This window comes from Acomys minous (assembly GCF_964271855.1).
Source record: "Acomys minous genome assembly, chromosome: 5".
In the NCBI taxonomy this organism is placed as follows: domain Eukaryota; kingdom Metazoa; phylum Chordata; class Mammalia; order Rodentia; family Muridae; genus Acomys; species Acomys minous.
The window spans coordinates 93,311,460-93,333,420 of record NC_140494.1 but is presented as its reverse complement, the minus strand read 5'-3'; the positions used below and the strand labels follow the sequence as shown (position 1 = coordinate 93,333,420).

Below are 21,961 nucleotides of genomic sequence, written 5' to 3'. Positions count from 1 at the left end.
GTGTTAACTTTTACAACATTCTCTAATCAGTCATACAGTATTGCATTTTAGCCTTGTTTAGAGATAAAATTAGGTGAAAGATAATTTTCTTAAATCAAGAAGCTGCTCAGCTGAGACCTGAAATTCTGATGATTCTTCAACATTATCCTACTGAGGAACATTAGGTAGCAAATCTGTACCTTGTAGACGCAGGGGGAAAAAAATCAAGTTACGAAAGGCTTCCAATTTTAAAACAGCTAACACGAAAGTATGACAGTTTTGAATTCTTAATATAAACCTGACACTGCGCTGTTGATCTTGGACATATTGTTTTGTATGGTTTGTTTAACTTATATAACTTTCCTCAACAAGTATTTATTAAACATCCATCCACTTTGCCCTAGCACTGAAATGTTTGTAAGGATTAACAAGATGTCCATGAAGGAGTTGACAGTATAGTGTAAGAGAAAACTCCTGAGGCTATCATAGGCACTTGTTAAAGTGCAGGGGCAGGAAGGGCCTTTAATGCCAGGACTTGGGAGGCAGAGGCAAGTGATCTTTGAATTTTTAATGGCAGTGTGGCCTACAAGTTAAGTATCAGGATAGGCAGGGTTTTTTGAAACCTTGTCTCAAAAACCAAAATTAAAGCCAGGCGTGGTGGCGCACGCCTTTAGTCCCAGCACTCGGGAGGCAGAGGCAGGTGGATCACTGTGAGTTCGAGGCCAGCCTGGTCTACAAAGTGGGTCCAGGATAGCCAAGGCTACACAGAGAAACCCTGTCTCAAAAAACCAAAAACCAAAAAAAACCCCCAAAATTAAAATAAATCTTAAAAAAAAAAAAAAAAGGAGTACACATAAGCCACAGAGGAAGGAGCAGAGGAGAAATGGGGAGTTGGCCCTTTAGAAAAAGTACACCTGGGGCCTTTAGTCCCAGCACTGGAGGGGCAGAGGCAGGCAGATCTCTGTGAGTTGGAGGCCAGCCTGGTCTACAGAGTGAGTTTAGGACAGCCAAAGTTACACAGAGACCCTGTCTTGAAAAAAAAAAAGGAAAGAAAGAAAGATTATATCTAGGCATAAAGAACAGTACCAAGTCGTGCAAGAATATGGAGAAGTAAACATACACATTACTTCCTGTGTGAAAAGGCTTCTGAGCTTAGTGAAGTTGAAAGAACACCCTTCACCTGTACAGCACGCTGGCTCAGTGGACTCTCACAGCCCCTGTAATTTAAGCACGTGAGGGCCTCCTGAGGTTGGTCAGGATAAGGTCAGGCAGCTACAAAGTGGTAAATCCAATCACCACTCTAACTTGAAAGCCTGGTGTCGTTCTCACGTTCTATACCTTGTTCCTTCACACACCACCAGCAGAGATATTTTACAGAAAGTTCTTCATGTTCTTTGGAAGAAAGGTTAGCTAGCTGGCCTAACAGAAAGTCACACAGGGATCAAGGTATGAGAGTATCATGTATTAGCGAACACGGGTACTCCCTTTTCAAGGGTCCCTTTGGTTTGCCAGCTGGGCAGGAACCCAATCTCTTTCAACAAATACTGGAAGAGCCACTCACCAGCAACAAGACAAAATGTGTTCTTTCCTTAGATCCAGGTTGGAAAAGGAACTTATTTCCTGTTTTATTTTCATAGAAAGAGATGCATTTGAGACTTTTTATATTGTCAGAACAAAGAAACAGTATTCTCAAGAGACTGGCATACAACTATTAAATATAAAATATTAAAATGTATCTTTGTATTTCTAACCAGTGGTTTGGGATACTTTCATTGAATAATCAACCCTAGCAAAATATTCTTAGACAAAGTACAAGCCATGGAGCTGGAGAGACGGCACTTCCTGTTCCTCCATAGGACCTGAGCTCAGTTACCAGTCCCTGCACATACAGAACATAGAAGAAAGCAAATGTGCTAAAATACTGTTGCTGTAGGTTTCTAATCTCTACTATTCCAACAACAGACTAGGAAGCACACAAACTAGACTTTTTGTGAAGTCAACTCCAGATTTGTATTTGACAGTCATGCTCTCTAGGACACACATATCCAACATGTCTGCATGTATAAATCAGACAGTCAGGTGATCTAGTACATATAAACTTGGGGCAGATCTGAAACTAAAAGTGAGTTACTTTTATGGGATTTGCTAAGTAAAATCAGAATAGGTTTTAGCCAACAGTAAATATCTGAGAATATCTCCTACTTTCTCATTGTCGTCTAGAAACCAGCGTATCATTTTGTGTGGGGAAAAGGAGTGTAACACACTCAGGTTGGCTTCTGTCCCCCTCACTGTTAAGTCATTCCACGCGCCACCATCTCAGCCCACCCCCGTGCCAGTCCTCCAGGCGCGCGTCCAGAGCGCAGGTTCCTCTCGCCCTGTCACCTGTGGCTTGAGAGCCAGGCCTGCCACCTATACCTTCAAGTTTCATCAGAACACAGGACAGCACATGTCACCAGTGGCCATGTGGAAGCCCATGGTCTGTGCTCTGGCTAATTGCAAAGGGCAGGGAAGCTGTTTTTGCAGTGAAATAGACGGCTATGAACACAGCTGTGCAAGAGGAGGCATGGAAGACTCCTGTGACGACCTGCCCCTACTCCCAAAAAGGGCAACAACTTGGGAAGGAAGCCATCAGAGAGAACACTTAAGGAGTGGGATGGGGTGCCGAGGTGGGCCTCTCCAGCTGAGCCTTCTGGTGGGAATGCAGGAGGAGAAAGACTGCTCTGTCTGAGGGGTGGGCCACTGGGAGTTTGACCATGCTCCAGAGGTTATGTGGACGACACAAACTGAACCTGTTTTCTTTTTTCTTTTATTTGGAGGGAGAGGTTACAAGGGGGGGGGGGGCAGGGGATGGACATGGAAGGACTAGGAAGTAGGTGGGATTGGGGTGCATGATGTGAAATTCCTAAAGAATCAATAAAAGTATTATATTGGGGGGAAAGAAGGGCGAGGGGCTCAGCACAGAGGGAATCTGACTTAGAAAGGATCTAATTTTTCTTTTATAGTTCTGAGACAGGTACAGATGTTGCACTCAGGAACGTAGCACCCAGGTGGGCCTCTAGCCAGCTGCAGAGAGCCAAGCACAAATGTCAAGTCCTAACGCTCCAGTTTCTAACTCTGAAATGGCAGGGATTATATTATAGGCCCTATTTCTAGGGGTGCTGGGGATCCAACCCAGGGTTTTGGTAGTTAACTGGCGCTTTCTTTCCCCATTGAGTTACATCTCCAACACGGGGATCTGACTTAGAATCCAAGACCAGAGGACTCATCTCAGTTTTCTTTAATTTCCACTCAAATGTATATCTCCTCGCCATTAAACAGGGATGACAATTCTATTTGGCAAAATTGCTGTAAGATTCAAATGCATTGTAAAGCCACTCTGTAGCGCAAGCCACTCTGACCCTTCTGTTCCCCAGTGTCTACTTACCCATCACTACTTAAACCAGGCCATTTCCTCTCTGCCTGCCCCTAGTTCTATTTCTTCATAAAAGACATGATTAAAGGCCCAGAAATTAAAAACACACTTTTAATAATTTGGATACTTTCACAAAGAGATGGGGAAGCCCTATTCCTGCAGAAAGGCTTTCCACCCACCCCTGCACCACAGCAAGACACGTAAGATACAAGCAGTGAGTGAAGTACTTAGGACTTTAAAAAGCATCCTTCTGTGCTCTTTTGTGGCTGGTGGTGGCTGAGAAGTGTATAATGGTCAGGAATAAAAAACATCAAACTTAGCCTCACTTCTCCTGAAGCTAGCACTACCAGGTAGTGCCTAATTCTGCCACCACCACCACCGTTCCTCCTATGTTCCAACCAGGTGGCCAGCTCTAAAGGTCTGGTTTGCGACTGCTGTTCTACAGCAAACAAAATGTGCAATCTCTGGACCGTAAGCAAGTGCAGTGTGAGAGCAGCATCTCGGCCGGCATCCCCTACCCTCTTGTCCCACAGCTCTCAACTTCCATGTGAACAGGCTTATCAAGGACAATGCCCACAAGTGAAGATACAAGGACAACCAAGATTCTGACACCCATCTTTAGTAAGTGGTTCAAACTAGTCCCACTTGAGGGGATCCACGCTACCCCTACATATCCCTACTATGGAACCTCTCAATTAACAAGGAAGCCACAAACCTATTAAGAGTCTTGTTCCGTTCCATTCTGGCTAAAGGAGTAAGTGATCAGTTTAGGGGCACTGAAGCCCAGGTTTATATTTGATAAAAGATGTACAGTAAGTTCTTTAAAAAAATAAGTTACACAAAATTTTTTGGACACAAAACTTGATATCCTGACAAGTCACTGAGAGGATCAGAAACTAAAAAGTAAAATCCTCACACGAAATGAGGCTTATTCACTGCCAGCTCGCTCAGCAACCGCAGGCCTGCTCCCTGGACATCCAACACTCAGGAGGTAACCCTGGCTTGTGTGACTGCAGCCTCCCATGGCAGATGTTCTCTCCTCCTGGGCTAGACAGAGCAGCCCTCGAACCCTAAAAAGGAACACTGTCAGGGCTTCTTTCTGGAGCGTGGCAGCAGAATCTAGGCCACAGCTGCCATCATCCTCCGCCATCCTGCCTTACGCAGGAGAGCTCAGAGGAACAATGCAAACTCCCTGCTCCCTTCCTGTCAGCTGGGATACACCAGGCCTGGCCTCTTAACAAGTAGCCTTTCACAGTCACTGTTGTTCAGGTGCTTGTTTAGGAGATGGAGCCGTGGTCACAACAACAGTGGAAACTGCTTTTGAGGAGCCAGAAGCTGTGCCCTGTTGGAGATGGGACGCCGGGACAGTCTGGATGCGCACCTGCTTGCAAAGAGAGGAGGCTATCAGTGGACTGCAAGTGCTCTCATGAATTTAAAAAAGCAAAGGAAACAGACAAGCCTGAGCTGGTCAACAGTCTGCATTGGACCTTACCTGTGTGGCCTGACCTTGTTGCTGAAGCTGCTGCAACTGCTGGGCAGTAAGGAAACTCACTGGTTTATTGCCAGCAATGAGCTTGGTTCCTGCTGGCATGGTTGTGAGGATGATGTTGCGGCCCAGTCCACTGAGACTGTGGGAGGCAAACAGACGTAGATGTGAGCACATCACTCAGGCTGAAGATAAATACTGAATGGGAGACAATCAAGAGGCCTGGCACCCAGTAAAAATCCCAGCATTCTAAATTCAAATAGAATCGTATGCTAGGACTACCTTTCTTCTAAACTTTTACATTTCCCATGGCAGTAGCCTCCAGAATAATAGATAAAATGGCCTAAACTCTATTCTATTCTACGGCCATCAAGAGTCAGACACTGCCAGGAAGCACATGTCCTTGGTAAGAAACTTGCCCAGGTGGACCAGAAGTAAAAGCATTAGAGTACAGGTGTGAGCCAGCTTCAGGAATCCAGTAAGATCCCTGCCTCTTAGGAAAGAAAAAGGCCACCCCCACAATCCCAAACAGCTTTAGCAGGATTAAGAATGCCAGAATGCCTGATGGGCCTTTTATCCCTTTTCCCTTCTCAAGTCAGGGCCAGAGGAAAGCAACTTCCAAACTTGTCAAGCTTGGGCTCAAATATCAAAGAAAAGGATCCCTTACACCATCCCATCCCAACATCCGGTCCCCTCTCTCCTTGTATTCCTTCTGAGTGGTAACTCACTGTATTACTGCTTTATTGCTTCTGTTATATTCTTCTCCCTACTCTACAACATGAGCCGAGCACAGAATGGCTCTTTTGTGTCTTAATCACTGTATCCAAAATAGTGCCGGGGATTCATTCAATGTACATTACTCATGAAAATGTTTTAGGTGCCAACCACCTTCCCATTCTGCAACCAAAAATGTGTTTGTTCTTCTACAAATAGCACTCACTTGGCACCAAGGTTGCCTTTGATGATGGGGGCTGTGACCACACTCTTGCCTTTCATTGGCTGGCTAATCACAGAGAGAGGAACTGTGATCCTTGTAGGCAGCTTTCCCTATGAAGAAAACAGTTAGCTTTGTGGGACAGACGGAGATACAGCAAACAGCTAGTGTCTACAGAGAAGAAGTGAGAGCACTACAGACACTTCTAACCCTCATTCCCACAAGGGCTCCAATATACCTGCAGTCAGAACCCAAGCAACTCCAATAAACTGGCTTATACTCAAGTTATGCCACTTGCACTACCAGAGAGCAGCAACTGTCATGAGGAGCTCAAGCTCCAAGCTTGCTATAAGGCTCAGAAGGGACTTTAGACTAGAGTTGGGGGAATAGAGCTTAAGACTGGGTCTCTCTGTATAGCCCAGCCTCGCCCTCAATTGAGTCTTCGGGTCTCAGCTGCTCCAGCGCTAGTACTATGGGCATGCATCATACACTCAGCTGGGACTGGGACTTTTGAACAATGCTAGAAACTGATTTTGTTATGTGTAGAGCCTTTGGGGACAAGGGGTGCAATGGTATAGTTTAAATATGCAATGGCTCCCACAGGCTCATCCACCGACTGCTGGCACGACTTATGTGGAAGATTATGGACACTTCCAGGAGGTGAGGTCTAGCTGGAGGAAGTAGGCAGGAGGGTGCTTTTGGCTAGCCTGACTCCCAGGTTCCTGCTTCACTTGATGCTTCCTCTCATGAGCTGGGCAGCCTGAGGCACACTCCTACTACTCACCATTGGCCCAGAATCACAGAGCAAAAGACTGGGGCTGAAACCTCTGAACCATGAACCTAAACTAATCTTTCCTTCCCTTAAGCTGTTTATGACAGGCATTTTGTCACAGCAATATAAAATTTGACTAATAAGAGTATAATTCTTTTAAAAAATTAGATTAATTTTATGTGTGTTTTACCTAAATGTACATATGTGCACTACACATGTGCCTAAAGCCACAGGAAGTCTGAACATGGCACTGAATCCCATGGAGTTTGAGTGATGGATGGTTATGAGCCACCATGTGGATGCTGGGTCTTCTGCAAAAACAAATGCTAATACAGAGCCATCTCTCAAGCTCCTGGGTATAATTCCTTATATAATATATATATAATTCTATTTCTACTGAACCTTTCTATCTAGGTTCATGAAAGACACTGGTCTACAGCTTTGCTTAACTGCAATATGGTTCTGGTGTAAGGATGATGCTGACCTCATAGACAATTAAGTGATTCCACTACTTCTACTTTAAAAAGAAAATTTAGGGGCTGAAGAGATGGCTAGGAGGTTAAGAGCATGGGCTGTTTTTCCTGAGGTCCTGAGTTCAATTTCCAGCAACCACAAGGTAGCTCATAACCATCTATAATGAGATATGGTGCCCTCTTCTGGAATGCAGGCAGAATACTGTATTTATAATAAATAAATAAATAAATAAATAAATAAATAAATAATTTAGACTATCGTTATACTGCTTCTTTCATAAACATTTGGTAGAAGCACCTGTAGAAATGTAGACAGTATGCCGGGCGTGGTGGCACATGTCTTTAATCCCAGCCCTTGGGAGGTAGAGGCAGGTGGATCACTGTGAGTTTGAGGCCAGCATGGTCTACAAAGCAAGTCAGAAACCCTGTCTCAAAAACAAACAAACAAACAAACTCAAAAAACAAAAAAATAAAAAAACAAACAAAAAGAAATGGAGACAGTTATACTTCCTATAGAAAGTATTATCTCAATTTGTAAGAAATAAGTCAGCTGAAATTACCCACTTCTTCCTTATGTGATTTTTCATAATTTGCATCTATCATGGAAACAAACAATTCTGTACCTTAACTACAAAGTGTGCAGTCCTAGATCCTGAGCCCCCCCCCCCCGGTCAATGCTATCTGTCTGGGTATCCATAACACATGGCAAAGTGCTGGATACTCTGCAACTACATGGTGAGCAAGGACAGGGGACCTCTAGCGTGAAAGAGAAAAGGAACAGCACCCCAATGGAATGCAGGCTCATGGGGTGGGCACCAGGACAATCTGATAAGAACAGTCGCATTTCTCCAGAGATAAGAGAGGTAAGTTAGGGGACATTACTAATAAACTTAGCCAAGTGATAAAAAACTAACACCGAAGTTAGTAAGGCCCAAGAAGACAAAGAGTCACCATGCCACCTACTCTTAGGCTGTCTAGCTTCCGATGCTGGGTCACTAATAAAATTATCCTCCCACTCCCCAACTGCCTGGTATTGGGGACGAAACCTAAAGCCTCCCACATGCTAAGCAGGTATTCTCGCACTGAGCCACTCTCACTGGCCCAGTACTTTATAAGCATGTGTAAATCTTACTTGCTTTTAAAAATACAAGGGGAATAAGGCTTAGGGTAGGGGCAGGGAGACGATGGCTATTTCCTATGAGCAGGTTATGTATAAGGAAGTCAGGGACACTGACACAAAGTTGCAGGCTCCAAATTGACTCAATACAGTTTAGTCACTATTTGTAGCCCATTAAAGAGCACTACAAGACAGCACCAGGCAGTAGGAGAGCTAGATAATACCTTTATACAGATCTGCTCATGGCTGTTTTCTGAAAAATGCTTACTTCTCAGACTACCAACATGCTGACTAGAATGAGACTGACAAGTTGACTCAGGAGTGGTAGAGTGCATGCTCCGCCCTCTGCTGACCACCCAATCTTACTATCGTAGCCTAGACTAAGTGTTTACAAGGAAAAGCCTTTCTGTACCAGGAAACCAGAAATACATTAGACAGTTTCCTCACTTCTTATTTCATTTCCTGTGATATAAAAACTGAAATAATTATTTTCTCTGTAACATACTATGTTAGATTTTTAAAAACATATACATTCTTCCTTCACTAATCTGGCTTTTATCTAAATTACTAGGCTTTTACCATAAAATGTACTGAAAATAAAATCATGAGATATAGCACCATATACACCTCTCAACAGAGAGATGTTCTTATGAAGCTAGGAATAATATACATACACAGAAACAGAAATAAGAGGATTTGGTTTGTAATAAAGAGGCATTTCAAGTTATTAAGGAAAGGAAAACCCAATTGATTCTTTTGGAATAATTTAAAAAATATAAAATAAGATCCCTATACCCTGCAAGACTATTTCAAATGACTAACAAGCTATATTTTTTTCTTACACTTAGAATTTTATGCAAATAAAGGTGAATATATTTTCACCCTGATCCTTGAAAGCATTCAAGAAAATACTGATAAATGTAATCCAAACCAAATACATGATTAAGAGATGACAGACCAAACTGGGCTTGGTACCATCCTAGCATTCAGGAAGCTAAGGTAGGTCTAGTCTATATAGAGTTCCAGGCCAGCAAGGAACATAGCAAAATCACCAGAAAAAAAGAAGTAAACAAAACCAAGATAAGATCAAAGGAATATAATAGTTTCCCCTGCAATACTGGGGCTAAAAGCCAGAGCCTTGAGCTTGCAAAGTGACCACCCTACCACTGAGCTATATTCACAGTTCCAAACTCAAAGAAAACATTTTCTATGCACATAACAATATAGCTGATAGATACTCTTTGGTAGCAAAATTAGAGTGTCAAAACTTTCAATAAGTGCATCTTAAACACTTTTCCCAGAGCACTGCTGTGGCACTGGCAGCAGTGGAAACAGACCCTTCATCACTAAAACAGATCCCTGCATCACTTAAAAGGACATGATCCCCAAGACATTCTTAGCTGGGTGCATCTATAAGGGAATGCTCAGGAAAGGGGCTAAAAGGATACATACATTATTCATTAGCCCTTATAAAAAACAGAGCAATAATAGGCGATAAAGATAATTTTGTACCTTTATCCTGTACTTCTGATATTGCTCTTTTTGTTTTTTGCTACATTTTTCTAAATGGTATTCCAAAAGCAATCAATCCAAATCCATATAAGTCAGATGGAGTGACATGGATAGGACAAGTGTCCTAGTTCTTAGTCTCCTAAGGGACAGGGTTGAACCTAAAGAACTCTCCCAGGTTGGCTTTAGCAGTACACACTTGCAATCCCAATACCTGATGGACTGAGACAGGAAGACCAATAAAGGAGGAACAAGAATCAAGACCAGTTCAGACATATAGCAAATTCTAAGCCAGCCTGGGCTATATAGCAAAATCCTGTTGTCCTGGCTAGTTTTATGCCAACCTGACACAAGCTTGAGTCATCTGAAAGGAGGGAACCTCAATTGAGAAAGTGCCTCCAAAGAGGCAGCTGTAAGGCATTTTCTTGATCAGGTACTGATGGGAGGCCCCAGCTCATTTTGGGTGGTTCCATCCCTGGGCTGATGATCCTGGGTTCTGTAAGAAAGTAGGCTGAGCAAGCCAGTAAGCAGTGCCTCTCCATGGGTCTCAACATGAGCGCCTGCCCCTAGGTTCCTGCTCTGTTTGAGTTCCTACCGTGTTTAGTTCCTGTCCTGGCTTCTTTCAATTATGAATAGCAATGCAGAAGTGTATACAACCCTTTCCTCTCCAACTTGCTTTTGGTCACAGTGTTTCATCACAGCAACAGAAACCCTAAGACACCTGACTCCTTCCAGAAAACAGTTTCTTGAACAGGGGGCTAAAATCTTTACCATAAACATTACTCACAGACTGGGATGTGGACACAACTGTAGTGTTAACAGGGACCTGTCGCACAGTGGGGGCTCCAGTCCCGATGCTGATGGGGGTGCTTGTTGCCCCAGAAGCCACAGCCACAGTCTTAGATACAGTGGCATTTATACCAGGCAAGGACACCGTTGAAGAATGGACAGTTCCAGACCCACCAGCAACAGAGGCTCCTTGCTTTGCATGTGCTGCAACAGTAATGGTCTGGCCTGCTTTAGGAGGCATCACTCCCAGCCCCTGCACAATGCGGATCGTGGCAGCAGGTTTTGCTTCAGAAGAGGCCACTGTGTTCTTTCCCTTCTGATCTGCCACACTCACACCAAGAGCTGGCATCAAACGAAAAGCTGAATTCGAAGTTTCTGTTGGCTTGAGATCAGGAGTTACTTTGACCACGGTAGTACCTGCTGGAGCGGATGAAGGAACACTGGCTGAAGGGGCCTTGGCAGGGCTGTCAGCTGCATGGACAGGGTTGGAAGTAACATGTAAGGTAGCAGAGATGCCTTTTCCTGTCGTGCCACTTCCTGTCCCAAAGAGGTCCTGAGTCAGTTTCACTGTGGTGACCTGAGACTTGGCCAATGTGGCCATCATGTCCGGAGTGATTCTCAAAACCGTCTGGCCTTTGGCATCTGTGGTGATGGAGGAGGGTGGCAGGCGCAGTACATCCTTACCCTGGATACGGAAGTTTGTGGCTGTGAGTGGAATGCTGTTGCCTGTCTGAGGCTTCACACCAAGCTGCCCAGTGATTGACACCTGGATGGGAAATACAGTAACAATGAAGAGATTCACAGTGCTAAACTGGCCATGGGGCAGGATTAGGTAAACCTCTACTCATGGGCATGCATATCAGGTTAACTTTAACATTTTATTTTGAAAAATGGTAAACACAAAAGTAAAGAAGAATATAACAAACCATATACCCTTTACCCAACTTCAAATGTAATTACTCTGTGCATCTTACCTATCCTTCCTTTCCTGGCTTTAGGAAGGAATGGAAAAGCCTGAGCTAGAATTTTGGCAGAGGTACCAGCAGCAGCGTGGGTAATTATATATGAGGTGTAATACAGCAAGACATACCCTCACAATGTGTGATAAATTCAGGGCCCCACCACACAACACACAAGAACTGGAATATTTTAAAGCACACCAATATATGTTATTTTGTGGATAAATATATATATATTCCCACACACAAGTACACACATATAACTTAGCAAAATATTTTTTTTAAAGCTAAAACACTAGTCATAATGCCATCACTAAGCAGCAAGTACTATCAGCACATATCTGGCTGTCTTTGGGCCCCACCCCCAGTCCTCTAGCATCTTAAACCCACCTATTTACAGTCAGCCCACTTATTTTGACCAACAGTGTAGTGCACTAGCTCCAAGAAGGGGCTGTGGAATCAGACTCCCTGGGTTCATCACCACTAGCATCACAGTACCTAATGTGTCATAGCTTAACCCCTTCAGTCTACTCATCACCTTCCTCTTGGTGTCACTTCTACTCCATCATTGTTACAGCAAACAAATACAAACGATACTGGCCATCCAAACAAACAAACAAACAAAAACTATCAAATCTGACTGCTTCATGATTCACCTGCACATAACACTCCACTCCAAATTCTATGCTGTCTTTAGAAACATTTCTTTTTAAATTCCTAGTATTTACTTACTTCTGCTTCCTCACCTGACATTCCCTTTAACAATGCAGATCCAGGTCCCAGTCACATCTACTCCATAGCTGCACACAGTGATGATGAGTCTCATCAGTACTTTTTACCATACCCCACACAGGTGCTGTCCAATCTGCAGGAATACACTAATCTGTGTGCCCCACATTCTCCACTCCAACTGTCTCCCCTTCTCAGTAAATGACACCACTATACCTAACTCATGCCATCCAGAGCCCACAGCAACACTTCTTTCTTTTAGAGTCACATTCCAGCTACCTGCAAACCACACAGGCTAGTTTCCCTTCTTACCGCATCTACCAAGTGCCCTCCATCTTCTCACCGGGGCCACTGCAGCTGCTCTACATAGTCTCCTTGCTTTTATTCTTGTTTCCCAAACTGAGTGTATTCATTATCTGGGAATTAAGTACAAATCAACTACCGATCAAATTAACTGATGAGTCCACAATCTGCCTGTGATTCACCATCATATTTAAGTCAGAATCAAAGCGCAACAAAATGTAGCCACTGTCCCCCTCCCCAAATGCACTAAGCTACAACCACAATGATTTCACTCACCCTCACACGTTCCAGGCCTACACACATAGCACTGTATCTCCAGGTGACCACTACACAGCACAGCAGCTTCACTCCTCTCCTTCAAATGTCATTTCCTCAGAGAAGCCACTTCCCCATCATCATGGCTAAAATAACTTATGCTATTCAATCTTCCATCTTTACCCAAATCATCACAATATTTCTTATTATCTGATGCTGACTTAGTTAGTTGTCTCCTACTATGACATAAGAGTTCCACAAAGGGGTTCAGCCTGTTTAACACATGCCTAAATTCCCCAAGACAGCATGTAATTGTTGTATAAGAATGTTATTTTGTCATTTCTGGCTGTTTCTTCATCTACAGAATGGTAAAACAACAATACACACACTGCCATGATGGACTGGCTAACATCCGTAGACCACACAGTGGGGTGAAGCACACAAGAGACACTGCTCTAGTACTAGGTGTCAAATGGCCTCACAATTCTTTTTCCAGACAAAGTTTCTCTGTGTAGCCTTGGCTATCCTGGAACTCGCTCTGTAGACCAGGCTGGCCTTGAACTCAGACATCCACCTGCTTTTGCTTCCTGTGTGCCAGGATTAAGAGCATGTGCCACCACTGGCCAACAGCCTCACTATTATTATTATTATTATTATTATTATTATTATTATTATTATTATTATTATTATTATTATTTTGTTTTTCGAGACAGGGTTTGTGTTAGCCTTGGCTGTCCTGGATTCACTTTGTAGACCAGGCTGGCCTCAAACTCACAGCCATCGCCTGCCTCTGCCTCCCTAGTGCTGGGATTAAAGGCATGCCACCACGTCCGGCACAATTATTTTTAAAGTGCAAAGATTATACTTGCATATTCGTAGCCAAGAAAGAACAAATGTATACTCTGCCTTTATAAGTGACAAACTGAAAACCTTGTAAAATATGCCAGTGGGAGATAACTGCATAAACCCAGGGAAACTGCAACATAAATCCAAACCCTAGCTACAAAATGTTGAAATACACAGAGATAAATGCTGCTCTGTGTTGGGGCATGGTTTAGTGTTTTGTATGTGATAGCTAACTATTCCCGCCCAGGTCTGTTTGCAGTCTTTTATGAGCAGAACTCACATACCTCTAAATGATGTTTGTAACCTTGCCTAAGAAATTATTCTTTTAAAAAATAATGTTTATTTATTATGTATACAATGTTGTATCTACATGTATAACTGCACATCAGAAGACGGCACCAGATCTCATTATAGATGGTTGTGGTTTCTGGGAATTGAATTCAGGACCTCTGGAAGAATAGTCAGTGCTCTTAAACCACTGAGCCATCTCTCCAGCCCAAGAAATTATTCTTGATTGGCTGATTAAAAGGCCTAAACCTGCACAGAGCAGAATAGGGTAGGTGTGGCCCAAGTTCACAGGCTTTGGGAAAGAAGGATCTTGGGAAGGAGAAGCAAACAGGTATCCGAAGAGGATCATCATGGGATAGAAGAGAGTCACGTGTGCCAAGAGGAGGAACTCTGAAGTTCCACAAAGAAAGAAGTGGCCCAGATGAACAACCTTAGAAGTATTTTGGGATTAGGGATGGAAGGTAGCACAAACAGAAATTATGAGAATCAGATGGCATGGGCCAGAGGCTGGGATATAATGGAAAGTAGCTTAGGAATTAGTATGTGCCATGCCCCAGGTGATAAGGCTAGGCTAAAATGTGTAACAAGTCCGTGTCTTTATTGATCGTGAAAGCAGGTTAAATAATACTGACATAATAACTGTAAGGCTAATAATAAACATTTATTAGGCCATATTTATAAATTAACAACAGCAGCTCTGCCTTTGGAGGAGGGGGGTTGGGGCATTCACCTGCTAAATCTCCAAACCATGAGTCAAGGCAACAAACCATTCTCCACTGCACCCAGGCTATTCAGCAACATCCCACACTATCAGTCACTTGCTTTAGCTTTAGGTCACCATTCAGAGTCCAGTCCCCGTACCTGCTTGATGATGTTCTGTCCTGTGACATTCTGAATGACGGCTGTCGTGGAGGCACTTGGAGCAGAGGTCCCTGGAGAACTCATTGCTGGCTTGCTCACTGGGCTGACTGCAGCAGGCAGATTTGTCACCGTAAGCCCTGTCTGTGCAGGTACAGGCCGCTGCACAGAGGCCGTTGTTGTTTGCCCTTTGACTGGAACTGTTGCCATAACTGCCTAATTCAGGATATGAAGTCAGGAGACCAATTAGACACCAAAATGGGACCAGCAAAGCAAGCAGGGGCCCTATATGAATGGACACTGCAGTTCCTATATTTGTATCGTGTTCACAATGTTTTATTTAACATCTTATTTCATATTTTATATTTAACATCTTATTTCATTTCCTTATACTGAAGACAAATGCGATTCTTCCATTTTACATACAGGAAAGGGAGACAAAAACAAAAAAACAAAAAACAAAACCACTCATCTTTTCTAAGAGCCACACAAGTACCCAGTGGCATGGCTAAGGCACATGGAATTTAGAAGAACCACCTTTGACATTTTATTCCACTTCCACAGAGTATTGGTATGAGAGTGAACGTCTTATTTCCAGCATATAAGATAGAGTACCTAAAAGCACTTTCTCAATTTTGAATGTTCTCCTTGAAGCTTGAACATTCAATGAGCTATTTCAATGAGCTTCACTATCAATACCAACAATACATGGCTTGATGGTCTTCCTCGAGCTCTGCTTGTTTAACTCACTCACCCATCTCTGGGTCTACCCAGTCCCATATTCCATTGACATGCAGCAGCCATTTACCTGGGGTACTACTTTGGTTTGTGTAGCAGTGACCGGCACACGGATCTGTGGTCCTGCTGACACCTGTGGTAGAGTCTGTGCTGGCCCCACTGACTGCTGGGAAACAGCAGGAAGGCTGGGCTGGGCTACCACTCGAACCTGGGGCAGTCCAGCTGAGCTTGAGTGGCTCACAACCCGAGCAGTGGCCTGAGAACTGGGTGGAGTCTGGACTGAAGCTGGGGAAAGCATCGTTCCCAGCTGTGGCATTGTTGGTGAGGATACCAGAAGAACACTGTAAGGAAAATCAAGGGGAAAATCCCCCAAAACTCAGAACATGAATACAAGAAGACTTTGAAGAGAAGGAAGGAGAAAAGTAACAAAGGTGCTTACCCTGAACTAGACTTTGCTGGCTCAGAGACAGTGGTGGAGCCACTTCTGTTCACTGCTGACACAGGTGGAGGAGAGATGGGGGTGGGCAATGCTGGCGTGGTAGGGGTTACGGGAGTAACTGGGGTAGGCGGCATGCTGGAGTCACTGAGGCTCATCTGGCTTTGCTCAGAAGGGCCACTAAGGCCCTTCACGGAGCTCTCCTTGTTACTGGACTTCTAGAGAGAAAAAGGAATCTACTTCAGACATCATGAAGGAAGGCTCCTGATGCATTTAGGTCAGGCAGAAGCCGAGTGTCTATGATGAGCTGCCTCATAGCAGAATCTCTACAGGAAATGCTCTCATGAGGTAACTTACCACCTTAGGTGGTGGCTTGGGTTTTTGCTGAAGAGCTTTTCTGGCTTTAGCTGCTGCTGCTTGAGCTTGATGAATCCGTTCTATAAACAAGAATGTTACAGTTTAGGAAACTTGCCTTTGGCCTGCTAAATGAGAAGGTCTTTGTTAAAAACCAAGGCTTCTCCAAGCAGAAGGTGTACTACCACTCACTTCTCAGGAGCCTGGGGCAGGAAAACAAAAAGTCAAAGCCAGCCTGATATACAGGCTAGACTCTATCTCAAGGCAAATCAAAAAGCTGGACTTGATCTGCACAACTATAAGCACAGAACTAGGGCAACAAAGGCAGAATCATTACAAATTCAAAGCCAGCTTGGCTCACATAGCAAGTCCCACATCAAGCTGCCTACACAGCAAGATCCTGTCTCAAAAACAAATAAGACATCTAAGACCTTGTTGGTGGCCTGGATTCTGCTTCCATAATCTTATGCTAACTGAATGCCAACAAACAGAATAGGTCTAGAACAGAAAGGCAGACGCTCACCTCCCTCATCTAGTCAACACACTAAAGGCCTCACATACCAAACTCCTCCTCACTCCGGTCACGATGCAGGTAGATCCACAGCTTTCGTCCAATGTCATATTTCACACAAGGGTCTTTTTCATAATGTAGCCGATCCAGTGCGCCACTCACTACCGTGTTCACCTAAGAACAGAGCAAAAGGAGGTATGTGACAAGTCCACCCAAGATAATACAAGTTATCTGGACTCCTGAGGAAAACCAGTAGATGTACATCACAGAGAAAAACAGATTGGATCTCAACCTAGCTGTCAATCCAATAGTTCACTAATCACTTTGAAAACTATGTTGAACAACTAACATTCGAACTGATCTGCACTATAAGGATTCTGTGAACTAACCAACTGGAGAAACCTTTCCTTATTATGTAATAGAGGAGTCAAGAGCACTTATTGCTCTTCCAAAGGACCAGAGTTTAGTTTCCAGAACCCACATCAGATGGCTCAACTCGTTCCAGTTCCAGGGCCCTCTTCTGTCTTCCATGGACACCTATACTCATATGGTATATGTTAATATAGACACACACACACACACACACACACACATTTAAAAAAATAATCTTTAAAAAAAAAAAACAGAGTCAGGTGTAGTGGCACACGCCTGTAATCCCAGCACTCAGGGAGACAAAGTTTCTCTGTGTAGCCTGGCTGTTCTGGAACTCATTCTCTAGACCAGGCTGGCCTGAAATAATATATACATATTATTACTCACTCATTTTTAGAGAGTTTCTGTTAGGGAAACACAGCTCTGTGGTAAAGCATGCTCTTGACGTGTACAAGACCCTTGGTTCAACCCTCAGTATCACAAGGGAAAAAAAGCATAACTTCCATTTTGTAATAGTTTTTCTCAAATACATTCTGAAATAAAGGCAAGAAAGGCTATTTCTCTAACTTACCTGAGTGCTGGTGACGTCTGGAGCAAGAAACTGAGAGTCCTTGAGCAGTTCGCAGATCTCTGCCCGAGTGCCTTCTCCATTAGGCAGCCGAGCTGCAGCATCCCGAACTGACATTAGACAATGCAAAACCCAGGAGTCAAGCTGGCTTCTAATGCATTACAACGTCTCCTCACCTCCTGGGGTCAGGCTGAGCTGCTCACTGACTAGCCAGGGTGCTCCGCCCCCACACTCCTACCCATCCAACACACCTACAGACGAATATAGGTCCGTGGATCTCTTAGAACTGAATGGAGTAGTTCTCCATCCCAAACAGGGCATCTGTGTCACATTCCGTTCCCACAAGGCCCAGGGAATGTCACACAAGAGAGGGTGGAATGGTTTTAAGTAAGAGACGTTAGGCAAGACTGAAAGGAAACAGCACCTTCTGCGAGTGAGAGGGAGCTGAACTCATAAATTCTCAAAAGCTATGATCATTACACAAGACCTGCACAATATCTATCTAGTTACTATTCCAGCATGGATGGGAGGGGTTCAAAAGGCTCCATTTCTAGTTGCAAAGCTACAGACAATCCTGGCAGCCCGTGGAGATAAAAGTCAGTTTTCTTTGGGAGAGGGGTAGGTTATCCATGCTATAGTGGACAGTCCTACACCCACACCACACCCACAGGCATTCAGATGACATTAACTGGACTTAGTGGGAGACACACACTGCATTTTTAGTGAAAATATAAAGTTTGGAGAACATGGGGGGGGGGCGCAGGGAGATGTCGGAGGAGGGAGTAAGGGTGAATTAGACCCAAATAAAATGCATTCATGTACAAATGGAAAAGCGATTTAGCACTTCTTTCAATTATTAACAAACATTATAAATGACATATTACTATCAGTGTGCTGTTACAATGGGAGTCAATACTTTTTATATGTTATAAGTGTAACATATAAAATCACTTACATTCACTCCCCATTGGAAGCTATAGAAACTGAAACACTTGCTACTGGGTCCTATCATTCAGTATCATAAAAAACATAGTTTTGCATTTGAATTTGTTTTAACAACTTAATAATCACTAAAACATGACTGGCTTCTTCTATAACTCTATTTTAAGAATTTAAATGCAGACAGGAGGTGATGGCTCACATCTTTAATCCCAGCACTTAGGATGTAGATGCAGGCACATCTCTGAGTTTGAGGCCATCCTGGTCTACAGAAAGAGTTCCAGGACAGCCAGGGCTACACAGAGAAACCCTGTCAGGGTGGGGAGGGATTCAAGTTCAGAATTCTAATTCTGAGAAGAAGCCCATAGGTGTCACCAGACTAACAGAGGGACTCATGATACAATAAATTCCTCATTCTTTTATTTTTTGAGATGATGTCACTGTGTGACTTCAAACTCACTGTGCAGCCTAGGCAGAGCTCAAATTCACAACAGTGTTCTACTCTAAGCATCCTAAGTACTCAGGTCACAGGCATGCATCAACAATCTCAGGGAAAAAGTTGTCTAAGGAAGCACTGTCCTATACAAGGTAACTGCTGGTGAACAGTTCATCAAGATGATCAAGACTTCAGAACCAAGCAAAGGCTCTTGTCAGCAATCTACCAGGGTAGAATGCACCCAGCCATCTCTTAGATTTGAACACTTGTAAGACTGATCTTCAGTCCTGTCAATGGATGGAGTGTAAAAGGAGTTCTGGGTTTGGTACAGATAGTATAGACTTAATCTGAGGAAAGCTTTGGGGTAAAAATAAGAAACCCCTAGTAATAAATACATGACACATACCTAGAGACAGAATGGTGACATAGGCAGGCCGGTCAGAGCGCAGGAGTGAATGCTCACGAGCCTTGTTGAGGGACGTCTCCTTATCAAACACGCCCTTCACTGGCCCCACCACAGACTCAAAGCCATGCAGACGAAAGGTGAATGCCTTATGAGGTTGGCTATACCTGTAACGCTCCTACCAAGAAAAAAGGCAGAAGTTGCCATGTCAGAATTAGTGGAGTTCTCTCTAGAGCTCCCTTAAAACAGGTGGAAACAAGCAACCTTACAAAAAACAATGACCCAACCACAGAGGGGAAAAACAGTCCTCACAGCTGGTCACCCAGGAAATGGCAGGGAAGTAAAATACATTTTGTTACCTGGAAGAAAAGACGATCAAAAATAGTTTACTTTCCCTTTCACCAAACTATTTCTACCAACAAGCAGCCTTGACCAATGAATTATCTGGGCAGAAGGATGTCAATACCCAAGGAGCTGAGATCAAGGAAAGCCAGGCTCAGTGCCCCTGTGTATACTGCTTCTAAAGAGATCGTACCTGCTCTTGGAAAACCCGTTTCTCCTCTCCTGTGCTAGGCCGCACCACATAGTCAGTTCTTCTGGAACAGAAAGATTCTGTATCATCTCTGAGAGCAAGAAGAAAGGTCACAGACCATTCACTCTTTCTCAGCACCTAGAACTAGCCCCTTGGCAACATGGAAAATACCCCTTCCTAAGAACTCAACTCCTGCTCAGTCTACTCTCTAGCTCTTACCACAGAAGTCCTACTGATAGTTCCCACCTTACCTCCATTCTCAGGATCCTCAAGTGTTTGGAATAAACAGAAAAAGAATGGCATCTTTACCTAGTCTTTTCAGTAGTGTTGAAAAGTCAGCTCAATTTAGTAACAAAAATGCTATTCTGGGGGGGAACAAAGCACTTCAAATATGTTTGATAAGTGGATTTCCTGCCTTCCAAAGAACCCAGAACTTGAGATCTAAACCCCCACTATATGAATGAGTATGTTTGTGTCGGTGTTTATGTGTGTGTGCATGTGTGCGTGCATGCCTACCCCCCTGTATGTATGGTTACACTAAGGCTAGGCCTCTACCCTGTAGTCTGAACAGGTAGGAATCAGGAACGTGAGATGACTGGGCAGAAGAGCACAGAATTAGGAGTCAAGGGATCTGAACTCTAGTCAGGGTCCTGGCACCAACTTTTAGCAAGCCACTGAACTTCATGGGGTTCTTTCTTTTTTTTTGAGACAGGGTTTCTCTGTGTAGCCTTGGCTGTCCTGGACTCACTCTGTAGACCAGGCTGGACTCAACTCAGAGATTCACTTGCCTTTGCCTCCTGGAGCATTGGGATTATAGGCGTGCACCATCGTACCTAGCCATGGATTTCTTTACAAGTAAAATGAGCAACTTGAATTAGATTAATCATTTTTAAGTGAAAACCAGGAAGTGTACATAGGAAAACTGCCCACCTACAAGGCAGATCATCTGTAATTAGAGACTACTGCAGTCAGATGCTATTCTTACTGAAAAGAAGTGCCCTCCTCAAGTATGTGAAGACCTATGAGTCAGTGAACTTGTAGGGTCTCTAAGGTCCACTATAGCTCTAACACAGTAAAGCATGTCAGCAGACTGATAGCAGTAATATTAAGTCATGGCTTCATGGGAAACACCCACCACAAGAACAATGTACTCACACTCGAGGCACAGGTGTCATGGCATCTGAGCTGTCTTCATTTTCCTGCTCAAAAAAGGGAAAATCATTACCAAGTACGTGGGCTAGAAAATTTTCAGTAACTTAAGAGTTCTAAAAACCCAAGTAATGAGAAAGTGAGAGACACACCTTACAGAAGGTTTGGTCTTTGGTTTCTAGCCACAGGTGGAAGAGAGCAGCTAATTCCTTTTCGTTATCTTGAGACTGACCTATGGGGGGTGTGCACACACAAAGAGTAAGAGATTTCAAGTAGTATTCAGAATCCTGTCTTTTCTTCAACAGCTCCTTTAATGCCAGAAAGGAAACACAACAGAGCCTGTCACTGGTCCTTCCCACATACTCATGGCACTCTCCTCACTGCCCGGACGAAACCCCACGATGTCACTTTTTCAACGAGTATCTACTACAGTGCAGCCACTGTGCACCAGGCACTTGGATGAAGCTGAGACCAAGAATAAATTCACTCTCTGACCTCAGAGAGGTCAATCAAGTGAGCAATGAGTTCATATACACAATATCAATTCTAGGATAGGCAATGTGTTCATAATTGATGCTACAAAAGTTTACACCAGGGAAGGATCCTGTTCTTGTAGGTAGAAAATGAGTTCCTAACACTGGCACAGAAGTGAGAGGACCTGAGGAAGAAGTGGCTTAGCTCTGTGGCCTGCCTACAAGAGAGAACTACTTTTTCTGCGACTTCTTCTTGTGCCACAGTACTCAGGGTCATGACGGCACCTAGATCTCTGCAGACTAGAACCACCATGGGATCAGTGCCACACGGGTGGGCTACG

At 43.8% G+C, this 21,961-nt stretch overlaps 1 protein-coding gene across 4 annotated transcripts in view; it reads right to left on the bottom strand.

The window, feature by feature from the left end:
• Nucleotides 1–1,575: 1,575 nt before the first annotated feature.
• The window catches only part of NFRKB (nuclear factor related to kappaB binding protein), a 36,236-nt gene continuing 15,850 nt past the window's right edge, over nucleotides 1,576–21,961 (bottom strand). For 2 of the 4 annotated variants that reach the window (XM_084782596.1, XM_084782598.1), the window contains exons 13-26: nucleotides 21,300–21,379; nucleotides 21,154–21,197; nucleotides 20,002–20,062; nucleotides 19,470–19,644; nucleotides 17,692–17,798; nucleotides 16,799–16,922; nucleotides 16,241–16,320; nucleotides 15,887–16,101; nucleotides 15,518–15,788; nucleotides 14,713–14,925; nucleotides 10,470–11,237; nucleotides 5,818–5,924; nucleotides 4,884–5,019; nucleotides 1,576–4,772 (exon numbers count right to left, since the gene is read on the bottom strand). In XM_084782596.1, the coding sequence (XP_084638722.1) occupies nucleotides 4,647–4,772; nucleotides 4,884–5,019; nucleotides 5,818–5,924; nucleotides 10,470–11,237; nucleotides 14,713–14,925; nucleotides 15,518–15,788; nucleotides 15,887–16,101; nucleotides 16,241–16,320; nucleotides 16,799–16,922; nucleotides 17,692–17,798; nucleotides 19,470–19,644; nucleotides 20,002–20,062; nucleotides 21,154–21,197; nucleotides 21,300–21,379 (2,507 nt within the window). In that variant the 3' untranslated portion in view covers nucleotides 1,576–4,646. The remainder of the gene's footprint in view (nucleotides 4,773–4,883; nucleotides 5,020–5,817; nucleotides 5,925–10,469; nucleotides 11,238–14,712; nucleotides 14,926–15,517; nucleotides 15,789–15,886; nucleotides 16,102–16,240; nucleotides 16,321–16,798; nucleotides 16,923–17,691; nucleotides 17,799–19,469; nucleotides 19,645–20,001; nucleotides 20,063–21,153; nucleotides 21,198–21,299; nucleotides 21,380–21,961) is intronic. The other 2 variants (XM_084782597.1, XM_084782599.1) reach the window with 1 other exon arrangement.